Raw genomic sequence first — 17,429 nt, forward strand, 5'->3', positions numbered from 1 at the left:
GGATTCTTCCATCGCGGAGCCGCCAGGGAAGCCCCCGGGCCTCACAGTCATCCAGGACTCAGACCCGGGGGCGTTGCCGGCTGTGAGGCGCGTGAGCAGACACGCGCAGACCCGCAGAGACGGACGCGGGTCTCCCGTGGCCCCCTCTCCACTCTGCGACCTCAGTGAGAGGCGGCCGCGTGGCTTCGGCCGCAGCAAGTTCCCTGTTCAAACACCAGCCTGCCCCGCGGTGGAAGATGGCACTTTTTCTACGCTGCCGCCACATCGGCCTCTCCAGAATGACTTTTATTTGGCGTTCATCATCTGATTCCAGACCACCTTAAAGAAAAGAGAGGGAGAAATAGAGAAGAGAGAGAGAGCAAGAGAGAGGGTGTGGACTGACGTCAGGTTCAGCGGCAGACCGCTGTGTTTCGGCCCTTTAGACTCGGCAAACGACTGCCCAGCTACAGCCCCGGGTCTCTAATGAGTTAGGTCAATAGATAGGAACATGTGAAAGTCAGGGAAAATCCGCACTGTGAACAAGAAGGTTGCATACTGTAGGGCAAGGGGCACAGTCTCTTCGGACAAAGCTCTCTCTGCTTCCTGTCCCGTACTGGTTCGGTTTGGTCCATCTTCCATCTCGCTCTCCCAGCCGTCATCTTCCTCCTCCCCCGACCTGATCTGGCTCTGGGCTCCACAGTCACATGCTCCAGCCCCTGCTGCAGAGAGAGAGGACGCAGGGTGCCCAGACAGACGGAGGGAAGCGGCGAGCATGGAGGTTGAGGTGCTGTTTCAGTGACACCCGGAATGTGGAGCTCTCACCTGAGGCTTTGGGGACACGTTCTATAGCGCCCAACAATATTTGCAAGCCACCTCTACTAACTTCAGTGTGAGACACACACGGTCCCTCTGGAACTCTACGTATGGGCCCATGGGGTACACGGGCCAATGGGGGAACACGGGCCCATGGGGAACACGGGCCCATGGGGTACACGGGCCCACACCGCTTCCATGGTGAGGGCTGAGCGAGCCTCGAGTCGCTCCGAGCAGATGCCTCCTTCCCACCTGCCCCCTCCTAGAAGCAAACGGGAAAAGGTAAGAGTCGTAACAGCCCTTCTTGGGAGAGTTTCTAGAGCCCTTCTTGCCCTTGGGGACCTGCCATCCACACCTGCTTACAGGGCGGGGGTACACCGTCCTTCTAATTAAGGCAGCGTGAAGTACGCCTGGCAGTCCCTGGGGTCTTTTTCAAGAAGTGAAACCTCCTGGTATGGCGGAACTTTTTTGTATATCCCCCGGCTCTCATAACTGTGTATTAAACCCCAGCCGTCGGCGCAGAGCCCGAGGCAGCAGAAGCGCCTGACTTCCTGTCACCTGGCACCCCTGGGCGCTCCCAGGCCTGGCCCCTCACTCTGGCCCCCGTGTTCTGGGGAAAAGAGCTGGCGAGGTGAACTCAGCGGCCAGAACCCACGCATCAGCCCTTGCGCCTTGAGGCCTCGGAGACTCAGGTAAGGAATCCGTTTGCTCTGTTTAAGTGACTGAGGCAGTGATGGGTAAGGCACAGGATGGTTCGCGAGGCAACAGGCTCAGCTTTGACCCCAGGGCTTCCCTGCTCGGGTTTTCTGGTGGTGTCATCATCCAAGGAGGGGCGAAGCCAAGACATGCGGACCACCTGCCATCGTAACCGCTCTCTCTCTCAAGAATGGCCTGGGCCAGTCAACTCTGGGTCCTTCCACAAAAGCAGCAGACGCAATACGTAGATTAAAGCATGGTTACTACCTGCTGGGCTCCAACCTGAGTTCCACCATCAACAAGTTACTGAACCCCAATAGTCCTCGGTTTCCTTCCCTGTAAAATGGGGGCAGTAGTAATACCCCCTGCATTATGAAGAATGAAGGAGCTGAAATCCCGACGCTCTTAGAATGGCCCTTTATCAAGTGAGAAAATAATCAGGCACGGTTATTGAAAATAACGCACCTCTCGCTTCAAATGCTTTTGTCTCCAGAGATGTCGCACTAAATGTGAGGAGCCTTCGGTGTTGGTGAGCCTCTCGGGCTAGAAGTTTCTGGAGGGGCTTGGTGGACAGCAAACCCCTGCCTCAAGTCCATCACAGCAGCTGCTGGGGGCGGGGTGCAAGGAGGATCTAGGGAAGGCTGACAGCGATGACCTAGCTCTGTCATGGTTCTTTCCTGAAACCAGCAACACTCCCATAAAAGCCTCAGCTCACTGATCAACAGATGAGGGGAAACGGCCGCCTTTTGGTCTGGCACCTGAGTGTGCGTAAAGCTGCCCAGGAAAGCAATTCCGTTTCCTATTTATTAGCCCATAGTGTGTAGAAAAGATCTTCCCTGTCGCTCAGATGGTAAAGAGTCAGCCTGCAATGCGGGAGACCTGGGTTCGATCCCTGGGTCGGGAAGATCCTCTGGAGAAGGAAGTGGCACCCCACTCCAGTGTTCTTGCCTGGAGAATTCCAGGAACGGAGGACCCTGGCGGGCTGCTGTCTATGGGGTTGCACAGAGTCGGACATGACTGAAGCAACGCAGCAGCAGCAGCGGAGGGATTAACAATATATGAGAAAGATGACTTTGTTGACAAGTAAAGAATGCAAAGAGCTGGGGGTTTACAGAATTTCTGCCCAGAAGGAGCCTTCCACGCGTGTGTGCTCAGTCCGTCCAACTCTCTGTGGCTGCCCGGGCTGCAGCCCCCCAGGCTCCTCTGTCCATGGGATCCTCCAGGCAAGAGCACTGGGGTGGGTCGCCATCCCCTCCTCCAGGGGATCTCCCTGACCCAGGGACTGAACCCGTGTCTCTTGTGTCTCCTGCACTGGCAGGCGGGTTCTTCACCAGTAGTGCCACCTGGAAGGCAGGAGATGTGTCCAGACCAGCGGCTTTGTGGGCAGTGGAGGGATGTAAGCTTAAGAAACCATGTTGAGACCATCAGTGTTACTGAAAACCAAGAGATGGGTGATGCTTCTTAAGCCTGAACTCTTAGAATAAAGCAAAGTCTGAAACTGTAAAAAAAAAAAAAAAAAAAAGAAAAAAGAAAAAAAAAAAGTCATGTAGAGTCTGTGAGCAGCCAGGTGGAGGGTTTCTCTAGCAGGCGATGCTGGATCAGAGATGAGTTTGAGTTCCGGAAAAAGCATAACTTCAGCAGGGATTTAGAGAGCCTGATCTAGTAGGCTCGCAGAGGATGGATTAGGAAAGAGATGTGAAAGTCAGAAAAGTAAGATTCTTGTGCTAGACCAGGAGAGGAAACGAGAATCTCACTCATGGGGTGACGCAGGCAGTAAAAAGAAAAAGGAGCAGGTCCACCTGCAAACTGAGATCCCTTGCAGGGGGACAATCGGCAGGACTTGGCCACTGGCTCCACGTGGAGATGAAAGAGCTGGAGAGGAATATGGCTCCAGCCTTCCAAGCCAGGGAGGCAGGGATGCGGACGTGAAGCTGTCTGAGGGCTGGTGTCTGGCTCAACAGCACAGCCTTTGTCTCTTGGAGCTGTCTCACCCCCAGCTCGTGACATGCAGGATCACAGTGACACACAGGATCACAGTGACTTGCAGGGTCTCGGTTCCCAGACCAGGATGGAACCCATGCTCCCTGCGGTGGAAGCACAGGGTCTTAGACCACTGGGCCCCTAGGGAAATCCCTGCAGCACAGTCCTTGAAAAGAGCGGTTTCAGCTGAGTGGCTCCGGCAGCAACTAGCCGCCAAGTGTCGAGGAGTAAGTGGGTGGTGAGGAGGTGCAGGGAGACAGGAAGCGCTTGGGACGCTGGGGGCACAGGACTGGGGGGCTGGGAAGTGGCTGGGGCAGGCCTGGGGTGGAGGAAGGGACTTTGGGGTTGGGGGACACTGCAGTACCTGCTAATCGTAACAAAGGTTCTTTATTCTGTTCTGAATGTTGTGGACACAGCGGGGGAAGGAGAGGGCGGGGCAGATAGAGGCGGGAGCACTGACGGGTACTCAGAGCCTGTGTAAGCAGAGCAGACAGCTGGTGCAGAGCTGCTGCACAGCGCAGGGAAGGGAGGCTCAGAGAGGGCATGTACGTCTACATACGGCTGAGTCATGCTGCTGTATGGCAGAAACTAGCACAACACTGTAAAACAGTTACCCTCCAATTAAAAAAAATCAACAATTAAAAAAATGCAGGTTCCAGTGATAGTTATCCTCTGAGCGCCTTAAGTTGAAATGATCCCATGTTCTCAAAACAAAACTCTTGACTGGAGAGCTCAGATCACCAAGGTAGCAAGCAACAGAGCTGGGGCCCAGAAAGAGCAGAGCCTTATTCTCCACGAACAGAACAGGTGCCAGAGATGCGAGGACAGCTCTCTGAAGAAGCATCACCGCAGTGAAAGGAGATGGGCGGAGGGGCACCAGCAGCGGGGAGGAAGTGAGACCACACTTCCTCAGAGACAGGCACGCCGGAGGCCACGAGGGTAAAATTAGAACTATTTTGAGTGGCAAAGGAGGAAGCTGAGGTGACAAGAGCCGCGCAGCTTTGGGCTTCTGAGTAAAGGATGGGCTTATTGGACCTAAAAGTCATTATTCAAACCAAAACCCATAAAGGCTGTGAGATCGTCTTCAGTATAGATGGACAGGGGAACTGCGTGGGCGCCGTCCACAAACCCAAAACCATTTGCAGAAGTGGCTCTAATAACACAGGGCAGGGTCTGATCAACACAGCCCTGCTTTTAGCACAGTTCAGTGAGAATAGAATCCTCTTATGACCACATTTTGACCAGTGTGACCAGTAATCACTACCAAGTGTACCCGCTAGTCTCGGAGCCTAACCGTGTTGTGGAAAACACACCGGCGGGGACAAAAAGTCACTGTGAACAATTTAAAAAATACCCAGGGCGAGGCTGCGGGAATCTACAATGTCCTGATGAGCGTGTGGCCCAGTTCCATACATTCCCATAGAATACCATGGATAAAATCTTTCATCTGTCAGTCCGCAACAACCTGCTATAAATACATATATATATGGGCTTCCCTGGTGTCTATATAGTTATGTCCATGAAAAAATGAGGTAGCAAAGAGAAACAAGTACGTCTGTGCTTATAAATTACCATTTACAGTAATATATGTGTTGAAGGTTTTGTAGAAATACACTTGCCGGAATGAGACATCATTTTAAGAGAAATAAAATATTCCCCTCCAAAGTCATTACTGCCGTTAGGCATTGCTGACACAGCCCTAGCAGGGCTTGTTTACATAACAGGTATATGTCACCAGTAATACAGGCATAACCTTAAGCAGCTGAGAAATAAGGAGAAATTAAAACAACGGGAGTCCAGTCGTCGCCTTCTGTCCAGATAACTGATGACCTTGGCTCTGGAGAGAAGCAAGGTAACCCCAGCTCATTCCATACTTGTTGTTTAGTTGCTAAGTCATGTCCGATTCTCTGTGACCCCATGGACCCACCAGGCTCCTCTGTCCATGAGATGTCCCAGGCAAGAAGCCTGGAGTGGGTTGCCGTTTCCTTCTCCGGGGGATCGTCCTGACCCAGGGATCGAACTCACTCTTCTTGTATTGGAAGGCAGGTTCTTTACCTCTGAGCCACCAGGGAAGCCCCTTCCATGCGTAACCATGGGAAAATTAACTAAGTTCTCAGAACTCCCATTTCCATGCCCGCAAAAAGACAAAATGCCCACTTAGTAGGAAAGGTGTGGAGAGCTGGAACCAGATACCCAATATCCCTGGCACGGAGTGGGTGCTCCGTGGACAACTCTGTGCGGCCCAGCCTGCAGTGCAGAGAAAGGCACCAACCTCTCCAGAGCCCTGGGTTAGGCTCTGCCACTACGTGCAAGGTCTTTCTTTTCTTTTTAAATAGGTCCACCATTTATTATTCATGGGAATAAAGTCCTAGAAATACAATTATGGGAGTACGTCAACATTTTTTTGGCTGCATCGCACACAGCCTGAGGGATCTTAGTTCCCCAAGGGATCGAACCTGTACCCCCTGAATTGGAGGCCCAGAGTCTTAACCGCTGGACCACCAGGGAAGTCCCAAGCGCAAGGTCTCCAACAAGGCACGTCCCATCGCTGCACCACAGCTTCCTCATTTGTCAGACGAACAGAATGGTTTCAGAGGTTCAGACTGGCGCTGAAAACCCCGCCTGCTGACCAGAAATGGCTTTGTAAACTCCTTAGCGGTCTGTGTGAATCTATTGCCTTTTGTTGGTGGTCTTGTGGGGAGGTTTGTGGTGCAAAGCAGGTCCCTGAGACCACCTGGCCTCTGGCAGTCTAGAGCTGGGGCAAACATCAGGTGTGACAGGCCCACAGCCTCCCCTCTTTCCTTCAGCCACGGCTCAGACTGATGCTCTGCTTTCAACTGATTTATAATCACCCAAACCGTACATTTGTATGAATAGAAGGGAAAGCTTCATGAAGGAAAGGCTAAGTCCTGTCCCCATGGGAGACAAAGCAGTCTGCTATCACAGATACTGGCTGGCCAGGTCTTAGCCCTCATTTTCTAAACTTTTTATTGGCGTGTAGTTGCTTTAAAATGTTGTTCTAGTTTGTGCCGCCCGTCCGAGTCAGTCAGCTATCACATAAACACACATCCCTTGCATTTCTGGATTTCCTTCCCATTTACATCAGGGAATGTGCTATGCAGCAGGCTGCCGGCTGCTTCACGCATGGGCGTGTGCAGACCTCAGCCCCAGCCTCCCGACCCACCCCTGCGCCCTTCCCCACCTTGGTGATTCGTATGCTCGTCCTCTATAATTATGCCTCTCTTTCTGCCAAGCCCTCATTTTAAATCCCTGGTGGCTACGTGACTTTGAATAAGTTACTCACTCCTCTGTGTCCTTGCTGCCGTTTCCACACAAGACAGGCAAAGCTTCATCCCGTCTCCCCTGTGAGGCTCAGATGAGGTGCCAGACCCAGAGTGTCTGTGTTACTGGGAAGTGGGCACAGGACGGGGCATCTGTCCTCAGCACCCCGCAGGCGCCCAGAGATAAGCACGCGGGATGCGCAGCCTCGGCCTCCAAGGCCACTCATGTGACTCAGTCAATGAGGACAACACGGACTCTGTGTCCCGAAAGGAAGACTTCCAGGGCCCAGGAAAGGCTCCGCGGAATTCCTGCCAGTAACTGAGCCACAGAAATGAATTCCCAAGGGGATCCCATGATGAAGACGGTAGGACAGTCTTAAACCGTCCGAACCGGAAAGGGACATTTCTGTTCAGAATCCAGAGATCAAACCACATTTACTCTCTCCCTGTGTATGGGGCATTTTCACTTACATTAACTTACTTATTTATCAAAAGCTTCCTGTGAAAGGTGTATTGGTCTCATTTTTCAGATGGAAAAAAAATAGAAACAAATGCTCCTAAAGGAAATCATGTTAAGAATAGGAACAAGAACAAAAGCGAATGCTTCAGACGTGGGTGCGTCACCCCCATGCGCTTCTTCAGTTACCTTCGCGAAGAAACTTCTAAACCCAGGCTCACTTTCATTACTTTTAAAAGTACTCGCTCACTTGGCCGACTGTCCCCGGTCCCGGATCCCGGGCGCGGCACGAGGCCCCTCGCTCTTCACGGCGGCGCGCGGGGTCTCCGGTGGCGTCCCGCACACTCTTAGTTGCTGCGTATGGCTCATCCCGGGCGACTCATCAGGAGGCCGCGCGGGAGACTCACCAGGAGGCCGCGCGGTGGACTGAGGGCTCGCGGAAGGCTTCTTCCAGACGCTGAGGTCTGAGCTGCCCCCGGCTGAGGCACACACGCCATACGGCCATTTAAGTCTTACAGCGACCGTATGAGACAGGAATTATCACTGTCCTCGTTTTATGGCTGAAGAACTTGAGGCCCAGAGTTTGCAGAACTTTCCCAATGTTTCACAGCAAACAGGGAAGTCTTGATCTAAACCTAGGCAGTCTGATGTGCGACTCAGGAGGCCACCGTCTTACACAGAACCTTCGAGAACCTCCCTGAGGCGATGTGCTCAAGATTGCAGAGTGAGTGGGAGCAGGGCAGACTGTACCAGCCCCTCCTGACTGCAGGCACAGTCATCACCATCTTCCACCCGTCCATCTGCTCACGGTGACTCTGGCCCGTCACCACGGACAAAAGCAGATAAGCTAAGGGACGAGGACAAGCCTGTGAAAAATACATTTTCTTATATTAAAGCACAAGAAAAGCATCCAAGGCTGACAGACGCACAGAACCCACGAGTTAGCGAGCGTGACGCTCTCCACAGAGCAAAACCATGACCCTCGTGTGGGTGTCGAGAACACTGGCAGGGACCCCTGAGCCAGATCCCTGCACATTTAAAAAACAGTCACAGCCTAAGAGTTGAGAATGTCCTTTTATTTGGCAGAAATTTGTAGGACTTAAGCCCAGGAGGCAGCATCTCAAGGAATCCTGAGAGAACTGCCCTGAAGAGCTGAGGGAAGGCGCCTGGGAAGGCACCAGGTCATTCAGAAGTTTTGAAACAAAAGGCAGCTAGCCTGAACATCAAGGTGTTACTGTTAATTAAAGGAAATCAGACCTTCCAAGTTAGGGGACCTGGTGCTTTTCTGTGTATGGAAGATGTAAGAGTCTGGGCTCCCAGAAATCTTTCCTTTCCTATTGTTCAGCCGCTCAGTCGTGTCTGATCCCATGGACTGCAGCACGCCAGGCCTCCCGGGCCTTCACCATATCCTGGAGCTGGTTCAAACTCATGTCCATTGCGTCAGGGATGCCATCCAGCCATCTCATCCTCTGTCGTCCCCTTCTCCTCCTGCTCCCAATCCCTCCCAGCATCAGAGTCTTTTCCAATGAGTCAACTCTTCGCATGAGGTGGCCAAAGTACTGGAGTTTCAGCTTTAGCATCAGTGCTTCCAATGAATATTCAGGACTGATTTCCTTTAGAATGGACTGGTTGAATCTCCTTGTTGTCCAAGGGACTCATAAGAGTCTTCTCTGACACCAAAGTTCAAAAGCATCGGTTCTTCGGTGCTCAGCTTTCTTTATGGACCAACTCTGACATCCATACATGACCACTGGAAAAATCATAGCCTTGGCTAGATGGACTTTTGTTGGCAAAGTAATGTCTCTGCTTTTTAAAATGCTGTCTAGGTTGGTCATAACTTTTCTTCCAAGGAGCAAACCTCTTTTAATGGGTGCCCTTAGGGCTCAGAAATTCACACTGCAGGGCCAGAATCACTGCTGACTCTGCCATCCTCAGTCACTGACCAGGCAGGAAATACTCCACGTGTCGTGCTTTGTCTGAGATGCTCCCCCAGACCCTGTCTCAGAACGTGGAGGGAGGCCTTGCCTCGATCCAAAGCCAGTAGGAAGAGGCCCTGACTGCCTTCAGTGACACCGTGCAGAGAACACAGGGGAAACCATTCAGATCCATGACAAGGTAGAGGTTGGCTGACAATCCTGTTTCCTCTCATCTTATCATTTATCCTCAGGAGTCTGAGGGTGAGATGACGACTCCCAGGAATTCAGTGGTTGGAGCTTTCCCAGCAGAGCCCCTGAAAGGCCCCCCTGCTATGCACGCTGCTCAGAAAGGGGTCCCCAGGAGGGTGCCCACGGCGGTGGGCCCCACACAGAGCTTCTTCATGAGGGAGGCGAAGGCTCTGGGGGTAAGTCAGTCGCCCTGCACTCCACACCCTAGGGACTCCCTGGCCTCTAGAAGCAGCTGCTACGGGCCAGGCACAGGATCCAACCTGACTTAAAGGTATTGGATCCAACATGAGGTGTTCTTTATGTCTGACATGGCCGGGGGGGGGGGCGAGGGGGGAGGATCAAACCAGGGACGCGCAGAGATGGCTGCGGCTTATGCCCCCCTGCCCTGTGCCTTAGACTGGCACAGTTAGGGGCCTGCACCCCAGCTCATCACCCGCATCCCAGCGCACCTGCCTTGGGAGTGCCGGGGGGTGGGGGAAGTGGGCCTGAAGACCACAGAGGTCTTGGGCCTTTTAGCGCTGGCTCTGGACATCTCACGCTGCCCCTGAAGACCACAGAGGTCTTGGGCCCTGTAGCGCTGGCTCTGGGCATCTCACACCGCCCCTGAAGACCACAGAGGTCTTGGGCCCTGTAGCGCTGGCTCTGGGCATCTCACACCGCCCCTGAAGACCACAGAGGTCTTGGGCCCTTTAGCGCGGGCTCTGGACATCTCACGCCGCCCCTGAAGACCACAGAGGTCTTGGGCCCTGTAGCGCTGGCTCTGGGCATCTCACGCCGCCCCTGAAGACCACAGAGGTCTTGGGCCCTTTAACGCTGGCTCTGGACATCTCACGCCGCCCTTCCGCTCAGGAGCCAAGGCTTCCAGGCCCCCTCCTGCTTCCTGACTCACCGATTTCAGTCCCACCACCAGCGCCCCTCTCCTCCCCCCAGGCCGTCCAGATCATGAACGGGCTGTTCCACATTGCCCTGGGCAGCCTCATGCTGATCCACGCGGACGTCTACATGCCCATCTGTGTAACCTTGTGGTACCCTCTCTGGGGAGGCATCGTGGTGAGTAAAGCCTAGTAACCTTTTGAGGGAGTGATACACAAATGTTCAAAGAAGCTCCATGGGAATGTACCAGATCACCTGTGTGTTGAGGAAAGCATAGGACTGGGGAACAGGTTGTCTGGTTGAAGTGATTTAAAGGGAAAAGAGGCTGAGTTGAGCCCGAGTCTCGTGGTCGAGTCAGTGGTCATGCTTCTTGGGAATTCAGAGAAAGCGGCCCGACGTGGATGCCCACAGTGAGGGAAGACCGCTCCAAGCACGACCTCTCCAAACTCAGCGGCTGGGGTGGAGCTGGGTGGGTCCTAGACTTGAGGGTTGGTGTTTCAGAAAGCAAGAGTGGGTGGGGGCATCGCAGCTCCTCCCACCTGGCCCTTCTTCCCGAGGATTCTCTTCAGTTCCTGTCTCGTGTGGTGAGACAGTCGCGTGCCGAGTGAGTCCCCCTCGCCTGCCAGTGGGGCAGTAATCCCCACGGCTGCTTCACGTGCAGTTTCCAAGCCTGAAGCCCTGTGTGGATGAGGCGTGAGGCAGCGACGTCTCTATCCCCACTACACTTTCGTAGATGAGCTGTGAAGACAGGCTCAGGACTGAAATTTTCAGGGCAAGAAGAGATCGATTAGAGCCAGAGTTTCCCCCATTTCACAGCTTAAAGAGTAAAAGGAAGACGGGAAACAATGGTCACTTCCTGTAGCTGCCCACATTTTAGCAGAGCGCCTGCTCCAGGCAGGCCACGTGCGTCTTCTACGGCAGTCCACTCATCATTGCCATCAGTCATTAAAGCACTGTGAACTCCAAAGAACCATTCCCTCAATTTTTTTTTTTAATGGAAAGCTAAAAATAAAGCTTTTAAGTTCACTGTGTGAGAACTAATTGACATGGAAATGTGAGTTCTGCCTCTGGTTTTACTAAATGCCTAGTCACAGATCCCCAGCTGGTTGAATGAAAGGCAAGGATTTAATGTGGTTGGGCCTGAATAGTGGAGAAAGATGTGCTGAAAAATGAATGAAGCCATTAAAAAGGGCTGAATAGTGCAGGGAAAGTGGTTGAAAGGGTGGACAGCTTTTTCACAGTCGCTTCTCCGCATTAAAAGGTGATCTTCCCCTCTGCCCCTCTCCCCGCTGCTTCTCCCATCTCTCCCCACCCCTCCCCGCCCACCACCTCTCTTGTGTACAGCACATCATTTCTGGATCACTGCTGGCAGCAGCGGAGAAGAACTCCACGCAGAGCATGGCAAGTAGCGCACGCCCTCCTTTCCCACACACCAGAGCAGCGTCTGCTGTCCCCGCTGGAAACAAGGGCCCTGGAAGACCCTTGGAGTCACAGTCACTGTTACCCCCCAACCCCCAGGAGGGAGAGCTCCTCTGTGATGCTGCTGTGATCGGTTCATAGCAAATGTGAAAACGGGGTGTCCGTGGAAACAGAGGCAGACCGATGAAGAGCAGGCTTATGGTCTCAGGGATGAGGGATGCTGCAGGAGACTGAGACCTCTTTGAAAGTCGCGTCCCTTCCCTCAGATCAGCATTGAGGAAAATGGTCTAATCAAGACCGTGATTGACTCAAGACTTAGTTACCCTTGAGCTGTAGCCTTGGGCAAGCCAGCTTCCCCCTACGTGCCTCTAAATTTTCACCTATGAGACGGGGATAATAGTCCTTGCTGCCATATGAAGTTGTCCTGAGGATAAAACAGAGTAAATATAGGCAGGATGAAATGTATGAAAGTGCTTCAGAGGCTATAAGGAGCTGGAGGGCTCGTGCTCATATAACTCCTCAGGACACACTGACACCCAGGTGGATCCCCCGATTCTCTACAGGTCAGGAGTTTACCAGCAGGCTTCCTTCTTCAACTTTTCTACATTTACTAAGGTCTCACTGATTTAAGTCCCTTCCAAAGTCCACGAGAGATTGAGATGACTCCCCTCTAGAGGTGGTCTGACAAACTCACTTTGTGGGGAAAAAGGCAGCTGTTCATGGAGATGAAGCTGTATCTAAAATACAGCCCGTCGCGCTGACTCGCCATCTGTAGGTCATACAACCAGGGATGACGTCTGCCTGTTGCGAGATGATCACCAGTAACCACACGGCATTATGGTGTTTGTTGCACGAATCTTCCTGGTTTTGACCCTGTATCACCCCTGCAAGGTGGCGTGCCACACTGACGTCCTGCTGCCGCCCAGAGACGTCAGCCCTAAGTGTATTTGTTTTGGGAGCTGGCTGGCTGACCGGGGCTGATTGCAGCCTGTGTCCACAGGGAAGGAGAAGGTCATTACTACTGTGCGTCTCCACTCGGTGGATGGTACAGACCTAGAGGGGCCAACCTGCCCTCTCCCTGCATATACCCACAGAGGACCCTGCTTCACTGTGACACACTCTGAATACTGCTTACTTCATTTGCTCAACAGCTGTGAGCTGAACGTCTACTAAGATTCCGGGGAGGCAGGCACTGGCAGCTAAAGGAAGTGCAAGGATCGCTTCTAGAACATTTTCCTGATGAACTGATTGGATGGGTGGCATAAAGGAGGTGGGGAGGACCGAGAAAGCAACAAGGTGCAGACAGGAAGGTGTTTATTTTACAAAGAGCTGAAACAGCCAAGAGAAGCAGGACTTAGCAGGATTTAGATGTAGTGCCTTTAAGGGTCGGCAAAATAGGATCTGGAACTCTGTCCTAGCTTATATTGTCCAGTTGGAAATTAGACTCAATTAATAAATATCTGTGTCTCTTATTTCAGCTCACAGGAAGAATAATAATGAACTCTTTGAGCCTCTTTGCTGCTATTTCTGGAATAATTTTTTTGATCATGGACATATTTAATATGACAATTTCCCATTTTTTTAAAATGGAGAATCTGAACCTTATTAAGACTCAGATGCCATATATTAACATAAACAACTGTGAACGAGCTAACCCTGATGAGAATAACTCCCAGTCCATGGAATATTGTGCCAGGATACGGTTTGTGTTCTTGGTGAGTATGAAATTGGATTTATTTTCAGGAAGGAAGCCTGGCATTTTTCTTATGACCATGTGTCCGCTACTTATTGCCTGTATGTATGGTTGTGAGCCAGAATTCCGACCGCACCACACTGTGCCTGGAAGGCTGGCATTTTCCTTATGACCATATGTCCGCTACTTATTGCCTGTATGTATGGTTGTGAGCCAGAATTCCGACCGCACCACACTGTGCCTCATTTTCTTCCTCTGTAAAATGGGAGACGGTAACAGTATTTATAGAACTGTTTTGAGGGATGAGTTAACATACGAAAAGCACTTTGAACAGTGTCTGGTACACAGGAAGTGCTATTCAAGCCTTTGCTTTAACATCTGTTAGTATTATTGATGGAGCTGATGTTTACTATCTTTATTATTAAGATGAACATTGAAGAACCTAAGTTGTGATGAATGTCATTTGCCTCAAGGGCTTCCCATGTGGCTCAATAGTAAAGAATCCACCTGCAGGAGAGGTGGGTTTGATCCCTGGGTCTGGAAGACCCCCTGGATAGGGAAATGGCAACCCATTCCAATACCCTTGCCTGGAAAATCCCATGGACAGAGGAGCCTGGCGGGTTACTGTCCATGAGGTCATGAAAGAGTGGGACACGACTTTAGTGACTAAAACTTCACTTCACTTGAAGGGAAAAAAAATATATCTCCCAGGTGTGGAGGAATTTCCTTGGTGTGATAGTATACCACCTAAAGCTGGGTACAGTGTCATGTGGAACTCACATTAAACTATTCTTACCTACATGGAATTGATTCTGCAACTAATTATTACTGCCTTACTTTCGGTCAACAACATACACTCTCTGTTATGTGCCAGGAGTTGTACTAAGGGTTAGGGTTATGCAGATACCAGCATTTCTCACAGTTAGTCACTATTTCCCTAAAGAATTGACCTTTTAATCATTTGCTTTTAGTCAATGGTCATTTACTGTGCATTAAGCATATTCTCGTATCTTCATTGGTACATTTTTACCCTCATTTTTCTGTTCTTCAGAGCAATTTCGCAGTGATGATGATCTTTGCCTTCCTCCAGAAACTTGTGACAGCTGGCACTGTTGAGAATGAATGGAAAAAAATATGCTCCAGACCCAAAGCTGTAAGTAGACGCTGTGCTATTCACAACCTCCCTTAGGAAAGTATCACCTGCAAAAAGTAATTTGTGGAGAGCATGATCTGATGAGTCTGGAGCATCATGAAAAATGATTCTGGCATATTTCTGGGAAGCAGAAAATACCAGTAATATTCCGTGTATTTGAGAAATGGCTGACTGGGGCTGATTGCAACCTGTGTCCACAGGGAAGGAGAAGGTATATTACCACTTGTGTGTCTCCACTCGATGGTACAGACCTAGAGGGGCCAACCTGCTCTCTCCCTGCCTATACCCACAAAGCATCCTGCTTCACTGTGACACACTCTGAATACCACTTACTTCATTTGCTTAACATCTGTGCACTGAACATCTGCTAGGATTCCCAGGGCTGGGAGGGGGCAGGGGCATGGCAGTTAAAAGAAGTACAAGGGTCCTATGCTGCGTGCGTCCTCTCACTAACCTTGGACTCTGCTGGACTTCAGTCATGCCCCCTGATTTCAGGTTTCCACACTTAGACGGCTGAAGGCTGATTAAAGCCACTAGTCCTTCCAAACCCAGTTTCGCAGCGCTCCCTGCTCCCCTCTTCCTTCTATCTAATCTCTCTTCCAGAGCAGCAGGTTCAAAGAGGCCCTACGGTTGAGAGATATGAATACCCCAGTGATCAACTATCGACTCCTTCAGAACCACAGGATGTCAGCTTTGCAACAGAATTTAGAAATCATTGTTAATGCCTTCATTTTGCAAGTGAGGAAGACAGGATTAGAGACAGCAAGTTAATACTTTCCTGAGGTTATCGCCAATAAAGGCCAATCAAAACTGACATATAAATTCCTCTCTGATCGCAGTGTTCTTTCCCAAACACTGTGAGTGCATTCCAGGTAAGGTGGCAAGTATTTGCTGGCCTTGAGGATAAGCCTTGATTAGTGGTTTGGTGAGGATCTGGACACCTGGGAAACCAGTCCTGGTATGCAGAAGCATTTAGAACACAGCATAAAAACCAGGAGATATTGATATTTGTGCAGATTGTTGAGAAATGTGCCAATGATCAAAGTCGAGAAAAGTTTTCTCAATTTTGTGTTCCAGAACATCGTTCTCCTGTCAGCTGAAGAAAAGAAGGAACAGGCGATTGAAATAAAAGAAGTGGTTGAGCAGACTGAAGCGGCTGAGCAGATTGAAATAGCTTCCCTACCAAAGAACGAAGAAGACATCGAGATTATTCCAGTCCAAGAGGAAGAGGAAGAAGAAGCAGAAATGAACTTCCCAGAGCCCCCCCAAGATCAGGAAGACTCGCCAATAGGAAACGACAGTGTCCCTTAAACTGTTTTTTCCCTTTTGCTGTTTTCTTTTCTCTTTTAGCATTAGTGTTCACAGCTCCCCAGAGACTTATTCACCCGCATTTCCGAGGGCGCTCTGTACGTGGCCTCCACGTCTTCCTCGTCTCCGCCTGGAGGGGCCACAGACAGCTCCCTTCTCCCCATCCTCGTTCAGAGTGTGAACGCATGCCCCTGCAGCAGCTGTAGCATCGTGCTTCCCTCTTAGGGCAGCCTTCTCACCCCGAAGAGGGAGAAGTCTGGATAAGGGCTGCAGAGTGTGGTTTGCCACTGGCCTGCTCTTGGGGAAGGTGTAGCAAGCAGTCACAGCGGCGGCAGCAGCAGCAGTCTGCTTTTTCTTCTCTTCTCTCTGCAGTAGGCAGACTCTATCAGATGAAAAATGTGAGTGGCTGCTCCGTGCCACCCTTAAGCTGTCTTTGATTTCTTCCGCATCTACATTTGTGTGTGTGTGTAATCTCTTTTGTACCACTGTTTTCGGGAAAGTAAAAGATACTAATAATGAGGGGCAGTAAAGAACCTATCCCGTCTGTCTTTCTATGGGCTGACACTGTTGCCTCTGCGTCTCATCGGAGGAGCTCTAAGGGGCCAGTCCTCAGCCCTGTCTCTGCACAAACAGCATCGCTTATGCCTGGATCTGTCTCCTTCCGTCTTAACTTTTCCTAACTCCTCCGCTAGGCTCTTGGCTGCACTGTCTACATACTTTTCCCCTTTAGGCAAGAGAAGAAAGGATAATGGAAACAAATGCCGGAACGAACGCCCAAATTGCAAAGGATAATCAGTGCTTGCATTTGTACAGTGCTTTCCAGTTCACAAAGCATTTTATCAAATGATTGTAATTGATCTTCCATGATCAAGGGAAAAAATTCATATCTCTGTTTTACAGTGTTTACACAGTAAACAAATAAATCAATGTAACTTGTCAACAGCCACAGCAAGTAACTTTGAGAGTCTTATTTCGATGCTAAAGCTGAAACTCCAGTACTTTGGCCACCTCATGCGAAGAGTCGGCTCATTGGAAAAGACTCTGATGCTGGGAGGGATTGGGGGCAGGAGGAGAAGGGGACGACCGAGGATGAGATGGCTGGATGGCATCACTGACTCGATGGACGTGAGTCTGAGTGAACTCCGGGAGTTGGTGATGGACAGGGAGGCCGGCATGCTGCGATTCATGGGGTCACAAAGAGTCGGACACGACTGAGCGACTGAACTGAACTGAACTGAACTATTTCGTACCCAGATCTTCTTATTCAAATACTATAATGCTTGAAACAACGAAATTGCCTATCCCGTGTCTATTTAAGAGCCGAGTCAACAGGTTTATCAAGCACCTGCTTTCTGACCAGCACGAAAGAGGTGTTGAGAAAGACACAAAAGATGTTTTACCCCTTGGGGACAAAAAACTTAAACATTCACAGTCTTCAAAAACTCATTAACATACAATTAGCTGTCAGATTATAAAATGCAGATACTAAGTGCTAGAGACATTCTGAGAAAGATCATGCTTGAAAATAACACACTTACAATGCGAAAGCTCAGGGACTGTTTATCCTACCTCTAGACTCTTATTCACATTCAGAGAGGTTACTACCCTACAC

General features: G+C 50.7%; 1 protein-coding gene across 1 annotated transcript; it reads left to right on the forward strand.

Annotated features, from left to right (window-relative positions):
- Positions 1–1,154: 1,154 nt before the first annotated feature.
- Positions 1,155–16,763, forward strand: MS4A1 (membrane spanning 4-domains A1). The gene is made up of 7 exons (XM_069553269.1): positions 1,155–1,484; positions 9,374–9,547; positions 10,302–10,421; positions 11,589–11,645; positions 13,142–13,378; positions 14,408–14,509; positions 15,587–16,763. Exons 2-7 carry the CDS (start codon positions 9,389–9,391, stop codon positions 15,818–15,820), a joined length of 909 nt encoding a protein of 302 aa, XP_069409370.1. The 5' UTR covers positions 1,155–1,484; positions 9,374–9,388; the 3' UTR covers positions 15,821–16,763.
- The last annotated feature ends 666 nt before the right edge of the window (positions 16,764–17,429 follow it).

This window comes from Ovis canadensis, chromosome 15, assembly GCF_042477335.2.
Source record: "Ovis canadensis isolate MfBH-ARS-UI-01 breed Bighorn chromosome 15, ARS-UI_OviCan_v2, whole genome shotgun sequence".
NCBI classification, from domain to species: Eukaryota; Metazoa; Chordata; class Mammalia; order Artiodactyla; family Bovidae; genus Ovis; species Ovis canadensis.